General features: G+C 36.9%; 1 protein-coding gene across 1 annotated transcript in view; it reads right to left on the minus strand.

Moving 5' to 3' along the window:
• The window catches only part of LOC145306649 (DGAT1/2-independent enzyme synthesizing storage lipids-like), a 28269-nt gene continuing 7328 nt past the window's right edge, over positions 1–20941 (minus strand). The window contains exons 7-12 of the mRNA XM_080148946.1: positions 6856–6967; positions 6440–6529; positions 5685–5741; positions 4296–4451; positions 3856–4004; positions 1–3523 (exon numbers count right to left, since the gene is read on the minus strand). Of these exons, the coding sequence (XP_080005072.1) occupies positions 3422–3523; positions 3856–4004; positions 4296–4451; positions 5685–5741; positions 6440–6529; positions 6856–6967 (666 nt within the window). The 3' untranslated portion in view covers positions 1–3421. The remainder of the gene's footprint in view (positions 3524–3855; positions 4005–4295; positions 4452–5684; positions 5742–6439; positions 6530–6855; positions 6968–20941) is intronic.

A 20941-nucleotide genomic window follows, 5' to 3' on the forward strand; every position in this document is an offset into this window, starting at 1 on the left:
ACAATAATAAAAAATACTTATAACTTTTTTGAAAGAGTTATTTAAATGCTTTGTAAACATTTTAAACCTTATTTGAATGTACCTAACACATTTAAAGATTGGCACAAAAAAACGAGACACGAAACTGATATTTTTAGAAATGTTACATTTAAGGGGGGGTTTTTAATGCAACCATCTCGTAATCAGTGAGCAAATGGCACTTAGAATTCGAATTTCGATCTGAAATTTTGCATGAGTAATCCTTGATAGGTCTATCTTCCCTAAATCGAACAAAAAGTTGGAAAAGTAACGGCTGGCGGCTGGCAGCTCAGCCGTTTAGCCGTTTTTTGCCTATTTTTAGGGCAAATTCATCATTAATTACGTAGGAATCAACTTTTTAAAACATATTTCTGGTTTAATTCATGTTAAATGATAACAATAACCATTTTTAAAAATTTTTAGTACCAGCTGCTAAACGGCTAGAACCGGCTGAAAACGGCTGGGAGCCGCCAAGAGTATAAAGGGTAGATAGGGCTTGTGACATGTCTAGGGGTAGGTTTCTATGGGTGCTGAGCTCAAAAATGCTACTATAAATAGTGACGGCCAATCCATATGGCAGCTGGGTAACAGCTGCAGCTCAGCTGCGAGCGGCCAAAAGTAGAATGAGTAGATAGGGCTTGTGAAGTTGTGACGTGTCTAGGGGTAAGTTTTTATAGGTGCTGAGCTCAAAAATGCTAACAAAAATAGTGGAGGCCCATCCACATGGCAGCTGGGTAATGGACGCAGCTCAGCTGGGTAACGGCCGCAGCTCAGACGAGATAGGCCAAGAGTAGAATGAGTATATGAGGCATGTGACGTGTCCAGGATTAGGTTTTTATGGGTGCTGAACTCAAAAATGCTTCTAAAAATAGTTTCGGCCAATCCCTATGGCAGTTAAGTAATAGCTGCTGCTCAGCTGCGAGCGGCTAAGAGTAGAATGATTAGATAGGGCTTGTGACGTGTCTAGAGGTAGGTTTTTATGGGTGCTGAGCTCAAAAATGGTACCAAAAATAGTGGCAGCCCATCCATATGGCAGCTGGGTAACGGCCGAAGCTCAGCTGGTTTTTGGGTAGGTTTTTATGGGTGCTGAGCTCAAAAATGCTACCAAAAATAGTGGCGGTCCATCCATATGGCAGCTGGGTAACGGCCGAAGCTCAGCTGTGAGAGGCCAAGAGTAGAATGAGTACATAGGGCATGTGACATGTCTAGGGGTAGGTTTTCATGGGTGCTGAGCTCATTGCAGCTGGGTAACAGCTGCAGCTCAGCTGCGCGCCACCAAGAGTGTAATGAGTAGATAGAGCTTGTGATGTGTCTCGGGGTAGGTTTTTATGGGTGTTGAGCTCAAATATGCTACTAAAAATAGTGGCAACCAATCCATATATGGCAGCTGAGTAACAGCTACAGCTCAGCTAGGAGCGGCCAAGAGTAGAATGAGTAGATAGGGCTTGTGATGTGTCTTAGGGTAGGTTTTTATGAGTGCTGAGCTCAAAATGCTACCAAAAATAGTGGTGTCCCATCCATGTGGCAGCTGGGTAACGGCGGCAGCTCAGCTGGGAGCGGCCAAAAGTAGAATGAGTACATAGGGCTTGTGACGTGTCCAGGAGTAGGTATTTATGAGTGCTGAGCTCAAAAATACTACCAATACTCCTCCACATGGCAGCTGGGTAACAGCTACAGCCCACAAGCCCTATCTACTCATTCTACTCTTAGCCTCCCTCAGCTGAGCTGCAGCCGTTACCCAGCTGCCATATGAATGGGTCGCCACTATTTTTGGGAGCATTTTTGAGCTCAGTACCCATAAAAACTTACCCCAAGACACGTCACAAGCCCTATGTACTCATTTTACTCTTGACCGCTCCCATCTGAGCTGCAGCTGTTGCTCAGATGCCATATAGATTGGCCGCCACTATTTTTGGTACCATTTTTTAGCTCAGCACCCATTAAAACCTACCCTTAGACACATCATAAGCCCTATCTACTCATTCTACTCTTGGCCTCTCACAGCTGAGCTTCGGCCGTTACCCAGCTGCCATATGGATGGACCGCCACTATTTTTGGTAGCATTTTTGAGCTCAGCACCCATAAAAACCTACCCCTAGACACGTCATAAGCCCCATCTACTCATTCTATTCTTGACCACTCGCAGCTGAGCAGCAGCTGTTACCCAGCTGCCATATGTATTGGCCGCCACTATTTTTGGTACCATTTTTGAGCTCAGCACCCATAAAAACCTACCCCTAGACACGTCAAAAGCCCTATCTACTCATTCTACTCTTGGCCGCTCGCAGCTGAGCAGCAGCTATTACTCAACTGCAACATGGATTGGCCATCACTATTTTTGGTGGTATTTTTGAGCTCAGCACCCATAAAAACCTAACCCTGGACATGTGACATGCCCTATGTACTTATTCTACTCTTGGACTCTCCCAGCTGAGCTGCCGCCGTTACCCAGCTGCCACATGGATGGGCCACCACTATTTTTGATAGCATTTTTGAGCTCAGCGCCCATAAAAACCTACCCCTAGACACGTCACAAGCCCTATCTACTCATTCTACTCTTGGACTCTCGCAGCTGAGCTGCAGCTGTTACCCAGCTGCCATATGGATTGGCCGTCACTATTTTTAGTAGTATTTTTGAGCTCAGCACCAATAAAAACCTACCCCTAGACATGTCACAAGCCCTATCTACTCTTCATACTCTTGGCCGCTCCCAGCCGTTTTCAGCCGGTTCTAGCCGTTTAGCAGCTGGTACTAGAAATTTAAAAAATGGTTATTGCTATCATTTAATATGAATTAAACCAAAACTATGTTTTAAAAAGTTGATTCCTACGTAAATAATGATGAATTTGCCCTAAAAATAGGCCAAAAACGGCTAAACGGCTGAGCTGCAGCCGCCAGCCGTTACTTTTCCAACTTTTTGTTCGATTTAGGGAAAATAGACCTACCAAGGATTACCCATGCAAAATTTCAGCTCGAAATTCGAATTCTAAGTGCCATTTGCTCACTGAATACGAGATGGTTGCATTAAAACCCCCCCCCCCCCTTAATAAAAGTGGCACTAATTTTTTGGTAGATTTAGTTATTAAGCACTGGTAAAAATAAAAATACTTTTTCCCCCCATATTATTTGATTTTTATACCATTTTGTTGATTTTCTGACAATATTTAAGTACAGCTAGCTTTTATCTGAATAATATATGCAGAAAATTATAAGAAGATTATTGGCGTTATCCACCAAAGTGTTTTATTGAGCACACCAGCCCACCTTACCTTTAAAATCAAATAAACAAAGGAAGAGGTTAATTTTTCGTTTTTTAGTTACTTTAGGTTAGGTTATTTGGGGTAGCTGTGTAGAGTTTTGAACCTTTTAAGCTGCATGTATGTAGAATATTTTGGACAATTACTTAGTCAGTATGGGCCCTAGATTTCCAAACTCTGTCAACAATGCTGGGTAGAATTTTTCCAGGAACTCTTTGATGCTGTGTTATCAGCTGTTCTATACCAGCCTGAAATACAGAAAATAAAAGTGATATGAATTCAGAATATCTATGTATGCATTTAGGGCGATGAAAATTAAAACTACAAGTATTTTCCAAGTATGAGCAGCGTTGGAATTGGCTAACTAAAAATATTAATGCTGAAAAAATTATATATTAAAAAAGTATCTTCTTTTATATTTAAGGGTAATTTCATTTGTAAGTAGAACCCTTCCCCAAAATAGTTATAACCCTATCCTAGATCTATGAGAATCTTTTCTGTTAAAGAGAATCATAACGTTTCAGAGGTCTTTCGCTACACACAAAGACATACACCAAACATCCTGTTACATTTTGATTACCTTGACTTTATCTCTAAACTGCTCCGGCGTGGTGTCCGGCTCCGGGTAGATGGGCTGACCGATGTAGGTGGTCAATTTGACCGGAAACCCGCCAAACAGCGGGCGCAGGGGAAGCCGCGTTTTCATGTAGATAAAATGCCACACTGATCCTGTTTTGGGAGCATTTGACTTTACTTCCAACATTTCATAACTTATTTCAAATCAAAACAATTTTACAACTTATTTTTATTTACAGAAGGGGTAATTTTGTGTATCATCATTGAGGATGATAATTTATCGATCATTGTCTATACCTTTAGATCCCTGATTTAAAAAGGAAAAAAACCAGAAATATGTCAGTTATCTATTACGCAGCGTACATTAATGCGCGAAAAACACTTATTGTACGCGCGTTTTTCTTAGTCGAGCATTCCATCATGCATTTGTAAAGTCATATCAACCTAGAAAGGGTAAGGTACGGAAAGCTTCTCTGATATTGACAGTGAATACAGGTAGAACTGGTACATTGGATTTGATGGCGGCTCGGGCGAATCCGAGGCGGTTCCGCCATTCAACTTTGTAATAGTGATCACTAAACTGCGCCTCATAAATGCCACCTAAATAAGGGCTAGTTTTTTTTACATAATGAATTAGGTTAGATTTTTTTCTCTTAACTTTCTTCCAACTGCTTTTTATTGTTCTATGATTAAATTTTAGGCGTCCCACTCCTACAGGGTGTCCCACCTAAACTGTTTTTTTTGAAACGCTTATTACTCCCTTAATTTTTGAGCTATCTTAGTAAGATAAAAAGTATTTGGCAGCCTACTACTGACCATTTTATAGGATAATGATAAAAAATCCACAAAATCCACAGGAAAAAATCTACGAGGTATTACATAAGAGGTTCATTTTATTGAATTTAGACTAACCCACAAGAAAATATTTGCTTTGTGAACTTTAAGATTAGTTTGGGTCCAAACTGCTGGTCGCTCAGACTTTCTAAGCACAAAAATAGAACAATCTTGACATGGCATACTAGAAATTCTCAATATTCAAGAATCTGAAGTGTAATATAAGTGAACAATATGTAAAAATAGGCATAATATTGATCTTCTTTGTTAATTTTTCATGTGAGCTCGCTTTAAATGCACACAAAAACCTGAAATATACCAGATTTTTTAAATTAGACTACAATGCCAGTTCTTATAATGTAAGAGTAAGTCTTTGTGATCCACCGTTTGACCACCAGCTGCTTTAAAAGTTAACTAAGGCATATTTTTCTTGTGGATTAGTCTTATATTCACTAAAATCAGCCTGTTATGTATTACCTTGTAGATTTTTTTCTGTTAACTTTGCGGATTTTTCATTACTATATCATTAAATGGTCAGTAGTTTGCTGCCAAATACTTTTTATTTTACAAAGATAGCTCAAATATTAGGAGAGTAATAAGCGTTTAAAAAAAACAGTTTACGTGGGACACCCTGTATGTTAAAAAATCGTTTGTTTGTTTCTTAAATTTGGTAAGTTAAGTTGGATTCTAATTGGTAATGAATAACCCTTCATGGTTAGGGCCAAACGCAAAGGTTAGACAAAGAAAAAAAGCTAACCCCTCCCCCCCCTCAATTTTCAATTATTTTTAAAAACAATGAGTTTTAATGCACGACAGGCACTTTGTGGGAGATCATTTTTAATTCTTTACACTTTTTACATTGATGAAACCAAACTTATTCAAGAAGTCTTAACAAAAGTCATTCCTTTCGACTGATCTCCTATTAAGAATCTATGCATCTTTTGAACATCTGTCCTTCTATGTCTGTCTATATGTCTATCTATCTATTAGTGTATATACCTGGGGAAAGACCAAGAGTGCTGCCCTTTGAAAGCTCTTCTGCTAAAGAATCAACAGTTCCTAAGGTTTCAATAAATGCATTAAATATCATTTAAGATTTGAGTAGCTTTTAGAAAAATAAATGATTCAACCAATTTTAGATGGATGATATCTAACATATCTAGCCACCCCCCACCCGCATTTTCAATTGCAGTTTTTAAAAGATTTTTTTTGAGAGGGGGAGGACTCAGGAGTTTATTTATTTTTTTTTTAATGATTTCTCTTGGGAGGGTGGTAACCCTTCCCCAAAATAGTTATAAATATTTCCAGGCCAATGAAAAGCTACATTATGAAGGATAACAGTTGAGCGTTTTCCTTAAGAACAGACAGACAGACACGTAGACATCCAGTTACTTTTATGCCCAGGGGTGTATATTCTACAAGGGATCCCCTGCTCAGGGAGGGGGGGGGAATAAAAAATAAGTGGTTGGAGGGGAAAAAAAAAATGTAAAAATTAAGCAATCTGAAAACATTTTTCTCATTCCCCCCCCCCCTCCTTGGTGAAAAAACTAAAACAATGTGTGGTAGGAGGGATAAAATAAAAAAAATATAGATTTCTTTAAATATTTTTCCATTTTCCCCCCTACTTAGTGAGAAAAATCTAGGGGGGGAAACAAAAAAATTTGTAGCCGGGGAAAAAAATAAATCTTGTGCAGAATATACAGTGACACCCCTGTTTAAGCCTTAGCGTAATCAAGTCTTAATGCAATTATCTTTTCCTGTTGTACAACCAAAAACGTCTAGGACAATTTTGAGTCCCGGCATACTAAATAAACATCTGTCTACGACAGACTTCACCATCAGACCCTGGTAACATTACAGAATATTATTTAAATGTTGTGTAAAATTATTATTTTTTTCTAGTGTTTTTGTCGATTTAAAAATAGTACATCTATCCCTTTTTTAAAACTAATTAAACTTTTATAAATATTGTAATTTACATTTTTTGAGGGGTAACTTTAGATCTTTTATAAGGTTATAATCTTTTGTAGCAACGCCGTAATGTGTACGAATGAGAGCAAGTGATGTTAAGCACCTTTCAAAAGAAAAAATACTTAATATCACGGCTGGAAGGTGCTTAAAATCATAGCCCCATTTTAGAAGCATTTACATTTTTAATTAATCTGTAATTCCTTGACTAGTAGGATTCTGTTCACTAGATAATAATAATCCAGAGGAATAGCACCATGATAGTAGACTAGTAGGCATCCTGTGTCTGTAGGTATGTGTTCATGTCCTTTCAACTAAATATAGATACTAATATATATGGATATAGTACTATGATAGTACACTAGTAGGCATCCTGTGTCTGTAGGTATGTGTTCATGTCCTTTCAACTAAATATAGATACTAATATATATGGATATAGTACTATGATAGTAGACTAGTAGGCATCCTGTGTCTGTAGGTATGTGTTCATGTCCTTTCAACTAAATATAGATACTAATATATATGGATATAGTACTATCATAGTAGACTAGTAGGCATCCTGTGTCTGTAGGTATGTGTTCATGTCCTTTCAACTAAATATAGATACTAATATATATATGGATATAGTACTATGATAGTACACCAGTAGGCATCCTGTGTCTGTAGGTATGTGTTCATGTCCTTTCAACTAAATATAGATACTAATATATATGGATATAGTACTATGATAGTACACTAGTAGGCATCCTGTGTCTGTAGGTATGTGTTCATGTCCTTTCAACTAAATATAGATACTAATATATATATGGATATAGTACTATGATAGTACACCAGTAGGCATCCTGTGTCTGTAGGTATGTGTTCATGTCCTTTCAACTAAATATAGATACTAATATATATATGGATATAGTACTATGATAGTACACTAGTAGGCATCCTGTGTCTGTAGGTATGTGTTCATGTCCTTTCAACTAAATATAGATACTAATATATATGGATATAGTACTATGATAGTACACTAGTAGGCATCCTGTGTCTGTAGGTATGTGTTCATGTCCTTTCAACTAAATATAGATAATAATATATATGGATATAGTACTATGATAGTACACTAGTAGGCATCCTGTGTCTGTAGGTATGTGTTCATGTCCTTTCAACTAAATATAGATAATAATATATATGGATATAGTACTATGATAGTACACTAGTAGGCATCCTGTGTCTGTAGGTATGTGTTCATGTCCTTTCAACTAAATATAGATAATAATATATATGGATATAGTACTATGATAGTAAACCAGTAGGCATCCTGTGTCTGTAGGTATGTGTTCATGTCCTTTCAACTAAATATAGATACTAATATATATATATGGATATAGTACTATGATAGTACACCAGTAGGCATCCTGTGTCTGTAGGTATGTGTTCATGTCCTTTCAACTAAATATAGATAATAATATATTGTTTGTGATTCATTGTGTCTACATATTTTAGATGGAGAGTTTATTTAATACCTGAAGTGTCAGGAAGCCCAAAGATTTATTGTGTACCTGAAGTGCCAGGAAGGCCAAAGATATCAGTATTAATGTTTGTAAAAGATCAAGTTATATGACCTGGTGTAGTAACAGGAAGGCCAAGTTTTAACTATGTTTGTTGTAATAAAATATTAATACTTCATTATGTTTATCTATATTTCAGAGAGTAAAAACACTCTTGGGGTTTTTACCTTCTGTTTCCATTCATTGTTAATCTTCATGTTTTATTTTCAGAGAGAGTTTGAAAGTATGTTGTGGCTAGGCCATGTGCAGTGGTATTAGATTCTTATGGTGTTAATGTTAAAAAGGTACTTATGGCGTATTTTACAATGGTAGCAGCTTTGCAACGGTTGTAAAACGGTCTACGGCACATCATAAGTTTTTTGATATAAAACACACATGGCATAGTAGAACACATAAATCATCTCTCTTTTTTTTCTATTTTTTTTTGGTAAAAGTAGGAATGCACGAAGGTCAAGCAATTTAATAGATTGAATCTTAGCAAAAATTATCGGTCATAATTAAAGGCGTTTAATAGTGACTTCTTGGAAGTCATGAAGTTCAAGTTTTTTTTATAAGCTTTTAGTTATATATAGCGGCTTCTAAAAGGAAATAAAAAATAACAGAACTTAACACTCTTTTTCTGTAAAGCGGAACGGAAAAAGAAAGATCAAAGAGTAAAAGTGCTTTTATTTTATATATAGTTTAAAGGCGTCAAACGTATATAAATATAATAGCTCTAAAAGAAACCAACAAAGTGTTATTGGTTTAGAAAAGAACTTTTATAGCGTAATAAACAATTATTTTCGTAAAGCGAGACGGAAACAAATGAAGATCAAGGAATAAGTTCTTCTTATAAAGTCTATTAATAGCGTAATAGCAAGCTAGTAACTTTAAGTTACAAAGATCAAAGCGTACATTAGTACAAGTTCAAATTGCGTTTTAATAAAAAATCTAGATAAAAAGAATATAAATTTTCTTCTTCGAAGCGGAACGAGGATAGAAAAAGAACAAATCTATTTCTTTTAACACAAAAGCCGGGAAAGTAGTATACTACTAAAGGCAACAAATTTCGCGATAAATGTCGTTTTTAAATGTCGTCTTCTTTGTTAGATAGTAAGGCAATACGTAAGCAAGTTTTTTTTTAATTTCTTTTCTAATTAAATTAATTTACTTAAAATTACGTTTTTTATTTATTTTTCTTTAAAAAATCAGTGCATATCCTAAAGTTTTTTTTTATATAAATAATTTTTTTAAAAATATATTAAGAAGGTAAAAAGATCAAATAAACCCCAAGACAGGGATCTCAGATAAAAATGTCGGACAAAGAAGAGTCAGATAAAACAACGACCCGGAAGGAACGGGAAAAATCGCAAACCGCGAAAGTTGAAAATTCGCAAATTGAAGAAAGAGGAGAATATAAATATTATGAAGGGGGAAGAAACAACATAGAAATTCCAAAATTAGATGATTTCAATGATTATGATGATTTTGAAGAGTGTGTGGAGATGTGGTCTGCAACCACAGATCTTCCACTTCACAAACAAGGACCAGCACTATTCATGGAAATACCCATGAACTCATCTAGATTCAATATTGAAGGATTAAGAACTGAAGTCCAACAAAATGTTAGGCTTAAAAATATTACAAATAATCCAAAAGGAGTTACTTTGATAATGGAATACCTTAAAAAGAGACTTCAGAAAGATCCGATCCTACAAGAAATTAAGACTTTACGAGACTTCACAAGATTTGATAGACCACAAGGACAAGACTTTGGAGAGTACATTCTGGAATTTGACAGAAGAATGAAAAAAGTAAAGGAAATGGGCATGGAATTTACAGACAGCTGTCTGGCTTTCATGCTTCTCATTGCCGGCAGGATTGAAGATAGAGATCTAAAAGTTATTTATGGCACAATAGAATTCAAAGAAAACAAGGGCAAACTTACGAAAGAATGAAGACAAAGCTGAAAGAAATGCTAACAAATTCTCTGTCAGAAATCTCTGTCAAAGAAGAAAGTGCTTTTCTGTCAGAAGAAATGTCTGAACAACAGCATGAAGTACAGGGTGAGCCACATAAAACCGGACTTTTTTAAAATGGTCATAGCGTCAAAACTACTTGACCAATCAGGACGTTTGACCCCACTATTTAAAGCTTAGGTAATGACCTTTTAGCACAAAAAAATCTTTGGACGAAGATGGGCTCGTACTCCGAGCTGGCCGCGCTTATGTTCAACATAGCAGATTCGAAATGCGCTGGTGATATAATTTGGATTCTCGACTAGGGCCCACTAAATCTGACCTCAGCCCATCTGTAGATGAGGTAGAGTTATGCAACTTGCTGGGGATACTGTTAGATACATAAGTAAGACACTTGAAAAGACTAGAGCTCTCTATCTAAAATGGCTTGGCTGTAGTACTCCGGCAAAGTGAAACGTGGCAGATTTAGAGATGTCAAAAACGTCAAAAAATCATGTAAAATCATGAAAATTTATCGGTTCTCGACGTTAAAGACCCATATGGAACTTAAAAACTCATTTTAGACTATGGATTGCGCTGACAACCCTAGCTAAATCTTCATGCCATTTCCAAAAAGGTATAGAACGTCGTTCTAGCTCAACTGTGGTCTAAATAAAGGCCTTCGTGTCAAAGGGTAGCTTGAAAGTTAGGTGAATTTGGATCATGCGGTTACTCACAATCCTAAGGTAATGTGGCCTCCCAGCAGCCCGATTTTAATTCAATGGTCTTTTGGGCCTGGAGCTACTTTGAAGCATGCACCAATAGACGTGCTCATACCACAAAGACCTCCCTCATTGCCACTATCAAGGAGAACTTCGCCAGCTTGGACAGGTACATTTTGACCTGGGACTGCCGGCGGTTGAGGATGCGGGTAGAGGCGGTGATTGATGCTGGCGGCGATTTTATTCAATGATCTAATAGTCATATACCTAGTTTGCTTCCCAGTTTTTAAAATTTAATAAAATCTTTAAAATTGACGATTTTATGTTAATTTGTTTACAATTTAGAAAAAGTCCGGTTTTATGTGGCGCACCCTGTATTAGTTGCCAAAGGTTGGAAACCCCCAGCAGGGAGAAACTCATTTTCAAAAGGTTATAAAAAGACCAAAAACTATGGCAACAATGATCACAAGAAATCAAACGCAGTTTCTGGATCTTATGGAGGACGCAAAGCAAACCCAATAGGTAAAGACGGAAAGATTATGGAATGCTTAGCGTGCAAAAGCATTCTGCACTTGATAGAAAACTGTCAGCATGCTTTTGAGAATCAAGAAAACAAGAACAAGGAACAAAAGAAGAACATCATCAAGGCAGGAAACAAAAGATTTCAAAAAGTTTTAATGGTTGAAAAGGGCTCAGATGAGAAAAAGGAAGTCTATTTTGAACTGTCAGACAATGATGATGCAAAAAGTGACAAGAATGAATCTGATAGTGAAAGTGCCTTCTGCGTGAATCTGTATACTGCAGATAAGGATGAATTAAGTAGATTTACATCTGAAACGATCAATCATGGTGCGCTTGACACCTGCTGTACCAGCATGGTCGCAGGTGAGAAATGGATGGATATTTATGTCAATTCTCTGCCAAAGCAAATGAAGGAGAAGCTTCAAGGGCCTCTGCCAAGTAAACGGAACTTCATGTTTGGCAATCAAGGCACATTAAAATCTAAAGGAAGATACAAATTGCCGGTAAGAATAGGAGGGGAATTGAACATTCTAGAAGTTGACACTATTACCTCAGACATTCCATTACTTATTTCAAAGAGTGATATGAAAAAGTTAGGAATAGCTTTAGATCTAGCAGAAGATAAAGGTTTTATAAAAGGTAAACCTTTAATTCTAGAGACAACATCAGCAGGTCATTACATTGTAGATCTGATTCATGATGATGATGTAATACTATCTGAAGCTCATGTTGTTGATCTTGACAATGCAGACGAGAAAGTGCAACTCAAAACATTGAGGAAGATCCATGCTCAATTCGGGCATCAAAGGAAAAGAGCATTCGTTGATTTGTTAAAAGGAGCAGGAAAATGGAAGGATTCATTTTCAAAAATGATTGATGACATTGTAGATAATTGTGAGGGGTGCCTAATGAGGCGAAGAAACCCTGATAGACCGGTGGTTGCAATGCCTTTAGGCAAAGACTTCAATGAAGCAATTGCTATGGATATAAAGGTATGGGATATGAAAAACAATATCTATATCTTATATATCATGGACACTTTCACGCAATTCATTACAGCTACGATAATAAGAAGAAAACAACCAGAAGATGTTGTTAATGCGTTGCTTATGAATTGGGTTCAGATTTTTGGTACACCAGGATTAATACTCACAGACAACGGTGGTGAATTTAAGAATGAAGAGATCAAAGCGCTTGCTGCCAAGTTCAATATAAGGACTGATTGTACTGGTGCCAAAAGTCCTTGGCAAAACGGCATGATGGAAAAAGCACATTACACAGTTGACGTCATGACAAGATCAGTCAAAAGAGATCAGCCGCAAATCAAGTTAGAAGTAGCCCTCGCTTGGGCCTGTACGGCCAAGAATTCAATGAACAATGTCATGGGATTCTCATCTCATCAATTGGTTTTTGGCAGAAACATCAAACTACCTGATATTTTGAATGATCCCCCGGCTACTTGGGATAATGATAACCAAGGAAAGAGTTTCAAGGATATCGTTGACGCAATTTATGCTACCCGAGAAGCTTTTACAAAGAAAGATAAATGTGAAAGGTTGAAAAGAGCATTAAAGAGTAAAATTAGGTGTAATCTGACTGTTTTTCATAGGAATGATGTTGTTTATTTCAAGCGTGAAAATGAAGAGTTTTTGAGAGGTCCTGCTCGTGTAGTATACCAGGATGGAAAGGTACTATCTATAGTACAGAATGGTGTAGGATACAAAGCAAGTGTAAACAGAGTGCTGAAAGTTGGACAAGAATTCAACAAAAATGGGGATGATAACCTAGAAAAAGATGACAATGATAAAATCCAGAAAGAAATTCAGCAACAAAGTGATGAGATTAAAGCAGGACAGCAAGAAATTCAGCAACATGGTGAGGAGATGAAAGCAGGACAGAAAAAGAGACTTTTTGATTATGATAATGATGATCATTATGGAAGAAGATTAAGGAGTAAAGGTAATGGAAACCTTATCAAAGACATCAATGGACATAGTGATGGATCAGGAACTGTATCTGCAGATGTGGAGGAAACCTCAAAAACAGCAAACACAATTGATGAAGCTTCTGATACCCTAGAGTCAATAGAACAGAACAATTCAGATTCATCAAATGAACCAACAAATGCACCACCTATATCAGAAAATGATAAAGAGATTAATCAAAAGAAGAGAAAAAGAAAGGTATATCTCAAGGATGAATATGGAAATCTTATTAAAGCAGGAATGCAAGTAGTGAGGAGAGACAGAATTGAGATCAGAGAAAATGGAAAATGGGAGCCAGCAACAGTCATTGATAGAGCAGGAAAACGGAAAGGACCTTATGAAGGATGGTTCAATGTGGAGCTGGATAATGGATATGTTTTTAATGAGGATCTCAATAGACGTGAAGTAAGGATACTTGATGATGACTCAGACCCGAAACGTACAAGAACAGAGGATGAAGAAGCATTGTGGATTGTAACGCTAGACAATGGCAATACAATAACAGATAATCTCAATAACAGACAGATCAGAATCATGAATGATGCAGATGCTTTAACATGTTGGATTGATGAAGAAGTGTTAGCTGTGATGGTACCGAGGGAGAGAAGAAACTCTCCTGAAGCCATGGAAGCAAAGTTCAAGGAATTAGAGAAACTAAAAGAATTTGATACTTATGAGATAGTCGATGACGTAGGACAAGATAGGATCACCACCACTTGGGTCTTGACAGAAAAAGGGGATGAAGTCAGGGCAAGATTGACAGCTCGTGGTTTCCAAGAGGAAGAAGAATTTCCCAAAGATTCTCCAACTCTTCAGAAACATTCAATGAGAATGATACTTCTGCTAGCTGTATCTTTAAGTTGGATAATAGAGACCACAGATGTAAAATCTGCATTTCTCCAAGGATCACGTTTAGAGAGGATAGTTCATGTGGAACCCCCCAAAGAAGCGAAGATAGCTGATAAAATTTGGAAACTTCTTAAATGTTTATATGGATTAAAAGATGCTTCAAGACAGTGGTATCTAAAAGTCAAAGGAAAGCTTCAAGAATTGGGTTTCAAGAAGTCAAGTCATGATGCAGCTTTGTTTTATCTTGTCAAGGATGGGAGTTTACAAGGATTTATAGGTTTGCATGTGGATGATTTTTTGCATGCTGGTAATACTTTTTTTAATTCAGAAATCATGCCACAGATTCTAAGTCTATTTAAAGTTGGCAAAGCTGAAGTAGGTGAATTTGTGTATACAGGTTTCAGAATGAAACAGACAGCAGAGTGTATCATTCTAGACCAAAAAGACTACGTCAAAGGTATTGATGTTCCTAATCTTGATGCCAAAAGATTACTTAGGAAAGAGGATGAAATGACTCAAGATGAACTAACTATCCTAAGGAAGCTTACAGGTATTTTGAACTGGGCTGTCCGAGCAACAACGCCAGAATTCTCTTTTGATTTAATAGAACAGTCAACTCACTTTAAAGGAGGTAAAGTGAAAGATCTTGCACATGCGCAAAAGACTCTTGCCAAACTTCTACAAGCCAATGCCTCTATAAAAATCTCAGCTATCAAAGACCTAGCTAATGCACAGATTTGGCTTTATTGTGATGCTGCATTCAGAAATCTTAACGACAAGACTGACAGTTGTGGAGGTTACATTGTTCTGATAGTAGATACTAAAACAGGTCTGTGTGCCCCCATTGATTGGAAGAGCAACAAGATAAAACACAAAGTGAACAGCACTTTAGGTGCTGAGACGTTAACTCTAGTATGGGGACTAGACGCTGCTATTGGAATACGCAAGCAACTAAAAGAGTTGTCCAATGGAAAGTTTGATTTACCAATAAAGGCAATTACAGACAACAGATCAGCCAGAATAGCCGTATATTCTGAATCAGAAGTGACTGAGAGAGAATTAAGAGCTGACATTGCAATGGTGAAAGAAAAGATTGAACAGGGGATGGTCACTGAAATAAAATGGATCCGTGGGAAACACATGATTGCAGATGTATTAACCAAAAAAGGGGTAGATAAACTGCCAATTTTGCAAATCTTACAAGAAGGTAGGATTAGTGCAGAAGATCTTGCACTAATTAATTAAATTAAATTTTGTTTTATCCATATGCCAAAAAGTACGAAATTACAGAAAAATCGCGCCATTTTAGGGCATCTGGGATCACTATATAAATGCCGCAAACTAACAAATTCACAACACACACACGGGCGCATCAACTATGTAAACAAAACGGCATGCGTATCGAATGGAAATAATTTTCTTTCTTACTTAAACAGTTTCTTCATTATTAAAAGTTTTTTTTTGCTAATGTAAAAATAAAAAGTTTTTTTTTAATCCCGAACCAGAATTTTATTTAGCGTGTTTTTTTTAGAAGTGACAATTAGAAACACGAAGATTTTTTTATTTGTTAAGTTTAATTCTAGACCGGTTTAAGTGTTTAATTTATTTATGATGAAAGTTATTCATTATAAGAAGTTTATTTTTGTCTTTATTTTCCCCTACATTTTTTTTTTGTATTGGCATATGGAAAGTTCAAGGAATTATTCTTAGCTTGTAAGATTAAAGTATGTTTTGTATATAAATATTTGTTTTGGCACTGCTGCAATTTATATTTTATTATCCCTATTTTATCAAATACCCACAGTCTATTATTATCACTACATATTTAAAATACAGTGATGATTGATTTTTGTTTTGTTTTTATTGCAGAATTTTCAACATAGATAGCGATTTAAATTTAAATATTGAGGAGCATGATATGATTTTTGGAGAAGAAGAGGAACTAGCTGTTTTTGAGGAGGATATCAACCAGGAGCCTTTTACTCCTATTTTAGAGGAGAAAACTCATGACACCCCGGACATAGAAATGACAATTGAACCAGAACCTGTGAAAGGTAACTCAAATGAAATTCCCGTAGCTGTGAATGTCAAGCAGAAAGGTAAGCCATGTTTACAGATAATCGTCTCCAACTTAAACATGCCCCCGAGTGATTGGAATGTGAAAGATCTGGGAATAGAATGGAGAACATTGCACTTGCCATTTTTTTTTTATACGACCAAAGAGATTTTGAGGATCATAAGAGACACAATTGTTCCTAAAAAAATAATTGTGAGCATATATCAACGTTACGCAGGAGGATTGGCTCGTGAAGTCATTGAAGGGGAATTACGCACAATCTTTGAAGAGAACAGAAAAATTGGAGTTCATCAGTTACAGGTACCTACCATGTACTTTGTCCCGGAACATTGTAATGTTTGGCCGGAGATAGGTGAGCTTAATGTTTTCATAAGGAGAGAAACCCTGCGGGACAACATGGGTCCATTCAATTTGCACAGATTTTTGATGAAACCTTTAGGTAGTGGCTACACATTATATTGTAAAGGCCCAATGTGGGAAGAGTACAGAACAAAGGTGGGGCTAGGACGAACTTTATCATCGGAGGGCTTGGCAAAGATCAGAAAATTTACGATTGAACAATTCAAAACTGGTTTTTGTAGCATCAACAGGCCAGCAAGCCGTCAGGGTGTGAGAGAAGTAATCCCGCCGCCGCTACATGTTACACCTGGGTGGAGAACAGATGATTACATGCTTGATATTTTAATTAGTCGCGGTTTAGCCCCTGAGCACTGTAGGGAGCGTCCTGCTTCAGTAAATGAAATAGCTATGAATCAGCTCAGCAGGAGAGGTAGGACACCTGCCGTGAGACTAGTGACCCGACATGATCCAATGATAGTTAGGGTGAGAGCTTCTGTGGCGCATCGGTTGAATATGGAAGCAGACCCTGCTGCTCAAGCAGCATATTCTGGTGCATCTTCAACATCCACCAGCAGAACTGTATCAAGAGCTTCAACTGATGAAGGGATCAGTTTGCGTCCAGAGGACAGAGAAAGAAATTATAATATGATGACTTTAGAGCGTGAAATAGACAACCTTACAGATGACGTAAGCAGGCTAAGGGTTGACAGACTATTGGAGAAATAGATGTGAAAGGAAGGAAGACGAAAGTAGAGAGTGGAGGGACAAGGCTGAAGACTATGAGAAGGAAGTATATGATCTGGACAGAGACATTGAGGAAAAGAACAGGATCATAGAAGATCTGGAGAATGATCTTGAAGCGTCTAGGTATGATAACAGAGAACTAGATGACCATGTTGAGCGGCTGAAGGCTGACAAAGATTATCTTAATGATGGCTTCAAGCAAGTAAAAGCTGAGTTGGACAGAATCTCAGAACAGTATGATGCTTTGGTTTCTCTGTATGAAGGAGGGAAGAAAAAGAGTCACAAAAAGAAATTGATATAAATGTTTGTGATTCATTGTGTCTACATATTTTAGATGGAGAGTTTATTTAATACCTGAAGTGTCAGGAAGCCCAAAGATTTATTGTGTACCTGAAGTGCCAGGAAGGCCAAAGATATCTGTATTAATGTTTGTAAAAGATCAAGTTATATGACCTGGTGTAGTAACAGGAAGGCCAAGTTTTAACTATGTTTGTTGTAATAAAATATTAATACTTCATTATGTTTATCTATATTTCAGAGAGTAAAAACACTCTTGGGGTTTTTACCTTCTGTTTCTATTCATTGTTAATCTTCATGTTTTATTTTCAGAGAGAGTTTGAAAGTATGTTGTGGCTAGGCCATGTGCAGTGGTATTAGATTCTTATAGTGTTAATGTTAAAAAGGTACTTATGGCGTATTTTACATATATATGGATATAGTACTATGATAGTACACCAGTAGGCATCCTGTGTCTGTAGGTATGTGTTCATGTCCTTTCAACTAAATATAGATAATAATATATATATGGATATAGTACTATGATAGTACACCAGTAGGCATCCTGAGTCTGTAGGTATGTGTTCATGTCCTTTCAACTAAATATAGATACTAATATATATATGGATATAGTACTATGATAGTACACTAGTAGGCATCCTGTGTCTGTAGGTATGTGTTCATGTCCTTTCAACTAAATATAGATAATAATATATATGGATATAGTACTATCTATGATAGTACACCAGTAGGCATCCTGTGTCTGTAGGTATGTGTTCATGTCCTTTCAACTAAATATAGATACTAATATATATGGATATAGTACTATGATAGTACACCAGTAGGCATCCTGTGTCTGTAGGTATGTGTTCATGTCCTTTCAACTAAATATAGATAATAATATATATGGATATAGTACTATGATAGTACACCAGTAGGCATCCTGTGTCTGTAGGTATGTGTTCATGTCCTTTCAACTAAATATAGATACTAATATACAGGGTGCGCCACATAAATCCGGACTTTTTTCAAACGGCCATAGCACCAAAACTACTTGACCAATCATGACGTTTGACCACAATATAAAAAGCTTGGGTAGTTATCTTTTTGCCCATAAAAATTTTAAACAATGGAGGACGTGTTCTCCAAGCTGGCAGCGCTTATGTTCAACATGGCAGAATCGAAACGCGCTGATAGTTTACCCTGGATTCTTGACTAGGGCCCACTAAATCTGACCTCAGCCCATCTGTAGGTGAGGTAGAGTTATACAACTTGCTGGGGATACTGTTAGATACATAAGTAAGACACTAAAAAAGACTAGAGCTCTCTATCTGAAATGGTTTAGCCGTAGTACTCCATCAAAGTGAAACGTGGCAGATTTTGAGAGGTCAAAAACGTCAAAAATCGTGAAAATTCGTGAAAATTTCTCGGTTCTTGACTACATGGGCCCATTTGTAACCTTAAAACTCGTTTTAGACTATGTGTTGCGATGATAACCCTAGCTTAATCTTCATGCCATTTCCAAAAACGTATTGCACGTTGTTCTAGCTTAATTGTGGCCCAAATGAGAGCCGCCGTGTCAAAGGGTAGCTTGAAAGATGGGTGAATTTGGATCCTGCAGTTACTCACGTCCCTAAGGAGATATGGCCTCCCAGCAGCCCGATCTTCATCCAATTGACTTTTGGGCCTGGAGCGCCATTAAAGCATGAACCAATAGACGCGCCCATATCACAAAGACCTCCCTCATTGCCACTATGAAGGAGAACTTCGCCAGCTTGGACAGGGACATGGTGACCAGGGTCTGGGGGCGGTTCAGGGGGCGGGTAGAGGCGGTGATTGAGGCTGGCGGCGATTTTATTGAATAATCTAATAGTCATATAGCTAGTTTGCTTCACAGTTTTTAAAATTCAATAAAATCTTTGAAATTGAGGATTTTATGTTAATTTTTTTAAAATAAGAAAAGTTTTTTGTGGCGCACCCTGTATATGGATATAGTACTATGATAGTACACCAGTAGCAGGGCGACCACTCCAAAACAAAAAAAATATAGTATATTTATAGTATATATTTTTTTTCCATATAGTATATATAGTATATTTTCTTTTACTCATATAGTATGATATAGTATCGGACTTAGAATCATTAGGTAATACATAGTATATACATCATCAATAATAGCTTAAAGCAAAGTTGTTATTGAAGCAATTTCACATATAGGGGGGGGGGGGGGGAGTTTTGCCACTTTCGCATACTCCATGATTATTAGGCTAAGTATTAATGTGAGACTATAAGTCATTGCAGGGATAAAAGTTTACTTTTGGGTAGTATTTCACTTATATTTTATAAATTTTTGGATAGGTCTCCAGGTTCAGGTGCTGCAGGCTAGCTGGGAAGTGGTTTCTGGACTAGTAAAAAAACTTAAAATTTCTGTTTGAAGAGTTAGAGATCAACTTATTAAACAAAATATGCATCTCTTTGAATGTTATTAACATATTTGAAGAAAAAATTAAAGTAGGCCACCAAGTTCTGGTCTTGCAGGCCTCCAGGTCCACACTGGACAGGTTATAAATCTATTCATTCTTAGAAGAGGTAGAAGTCAACTTTAAAAACAGAATATGCAACTTTTTGGATGCTATTATCATATCTGAATGAAAAATTTAAATCAGCCTCCAAGTTCTGGTCCTGCAGGCATCCAGGTCCACTCGGGACAGGTAAAAAATTCAAATTTCTTTTTTGAAGGGTTATAGATCAATTTATAAAACAGAATATGCATATTTTTGGATGTTATTAACATAACTGAAGAAAAAATTAAACTCCAAGTTCTGGTCCTGCAGGCTTCCAGGTCTGGAAAGGTTATAAATCTATTTATTCTTAGAAGAGGTAGAAGTCAACTTAAAAAACAGAATATGCAACTTTCAAGTTAAAATTTCTTGTTTGAAGAGTTAGAGGTAAATTTATAAACAAAGTATGCATCTTTTGGATATTTTTTGCATATTTGAAGAGAAAATGACATTTAGCCTCCAGGTTTTTGAGATAGGCGTTTTCTGAGATGGGCGTTTTTTGAGTATAGCCCAAGTGCTGTAGACCCTCAGGTGGACTCAGGACAGGTGAAAATCAAACTTCTTATTGATGGTACAGTTAACAACATAAGCACCTTTTAAGATACTATTTATGTGTTTACAGATAAAATAACAATCGACCTCCAGGTTAAGGTGCTGCAGGCCTCCAGGTATACTCTGGACAGGTAAAAATCAAAATTTCTTATCTATAGAGTTAGA

This window comes from Acartia tonsa, chromosome 14 (assembly GCF_053477335.1).
Source record: "Acartia tonsa isolate MP-2025a chromosome 14, ASM5347733v1, whole genome shotgun sequence".
NCBI lineage: Eukaryota > Metazoa > Arthropoda > Copepoda > Calanoida > Acartiidae > Acartia > Acartia tonsa.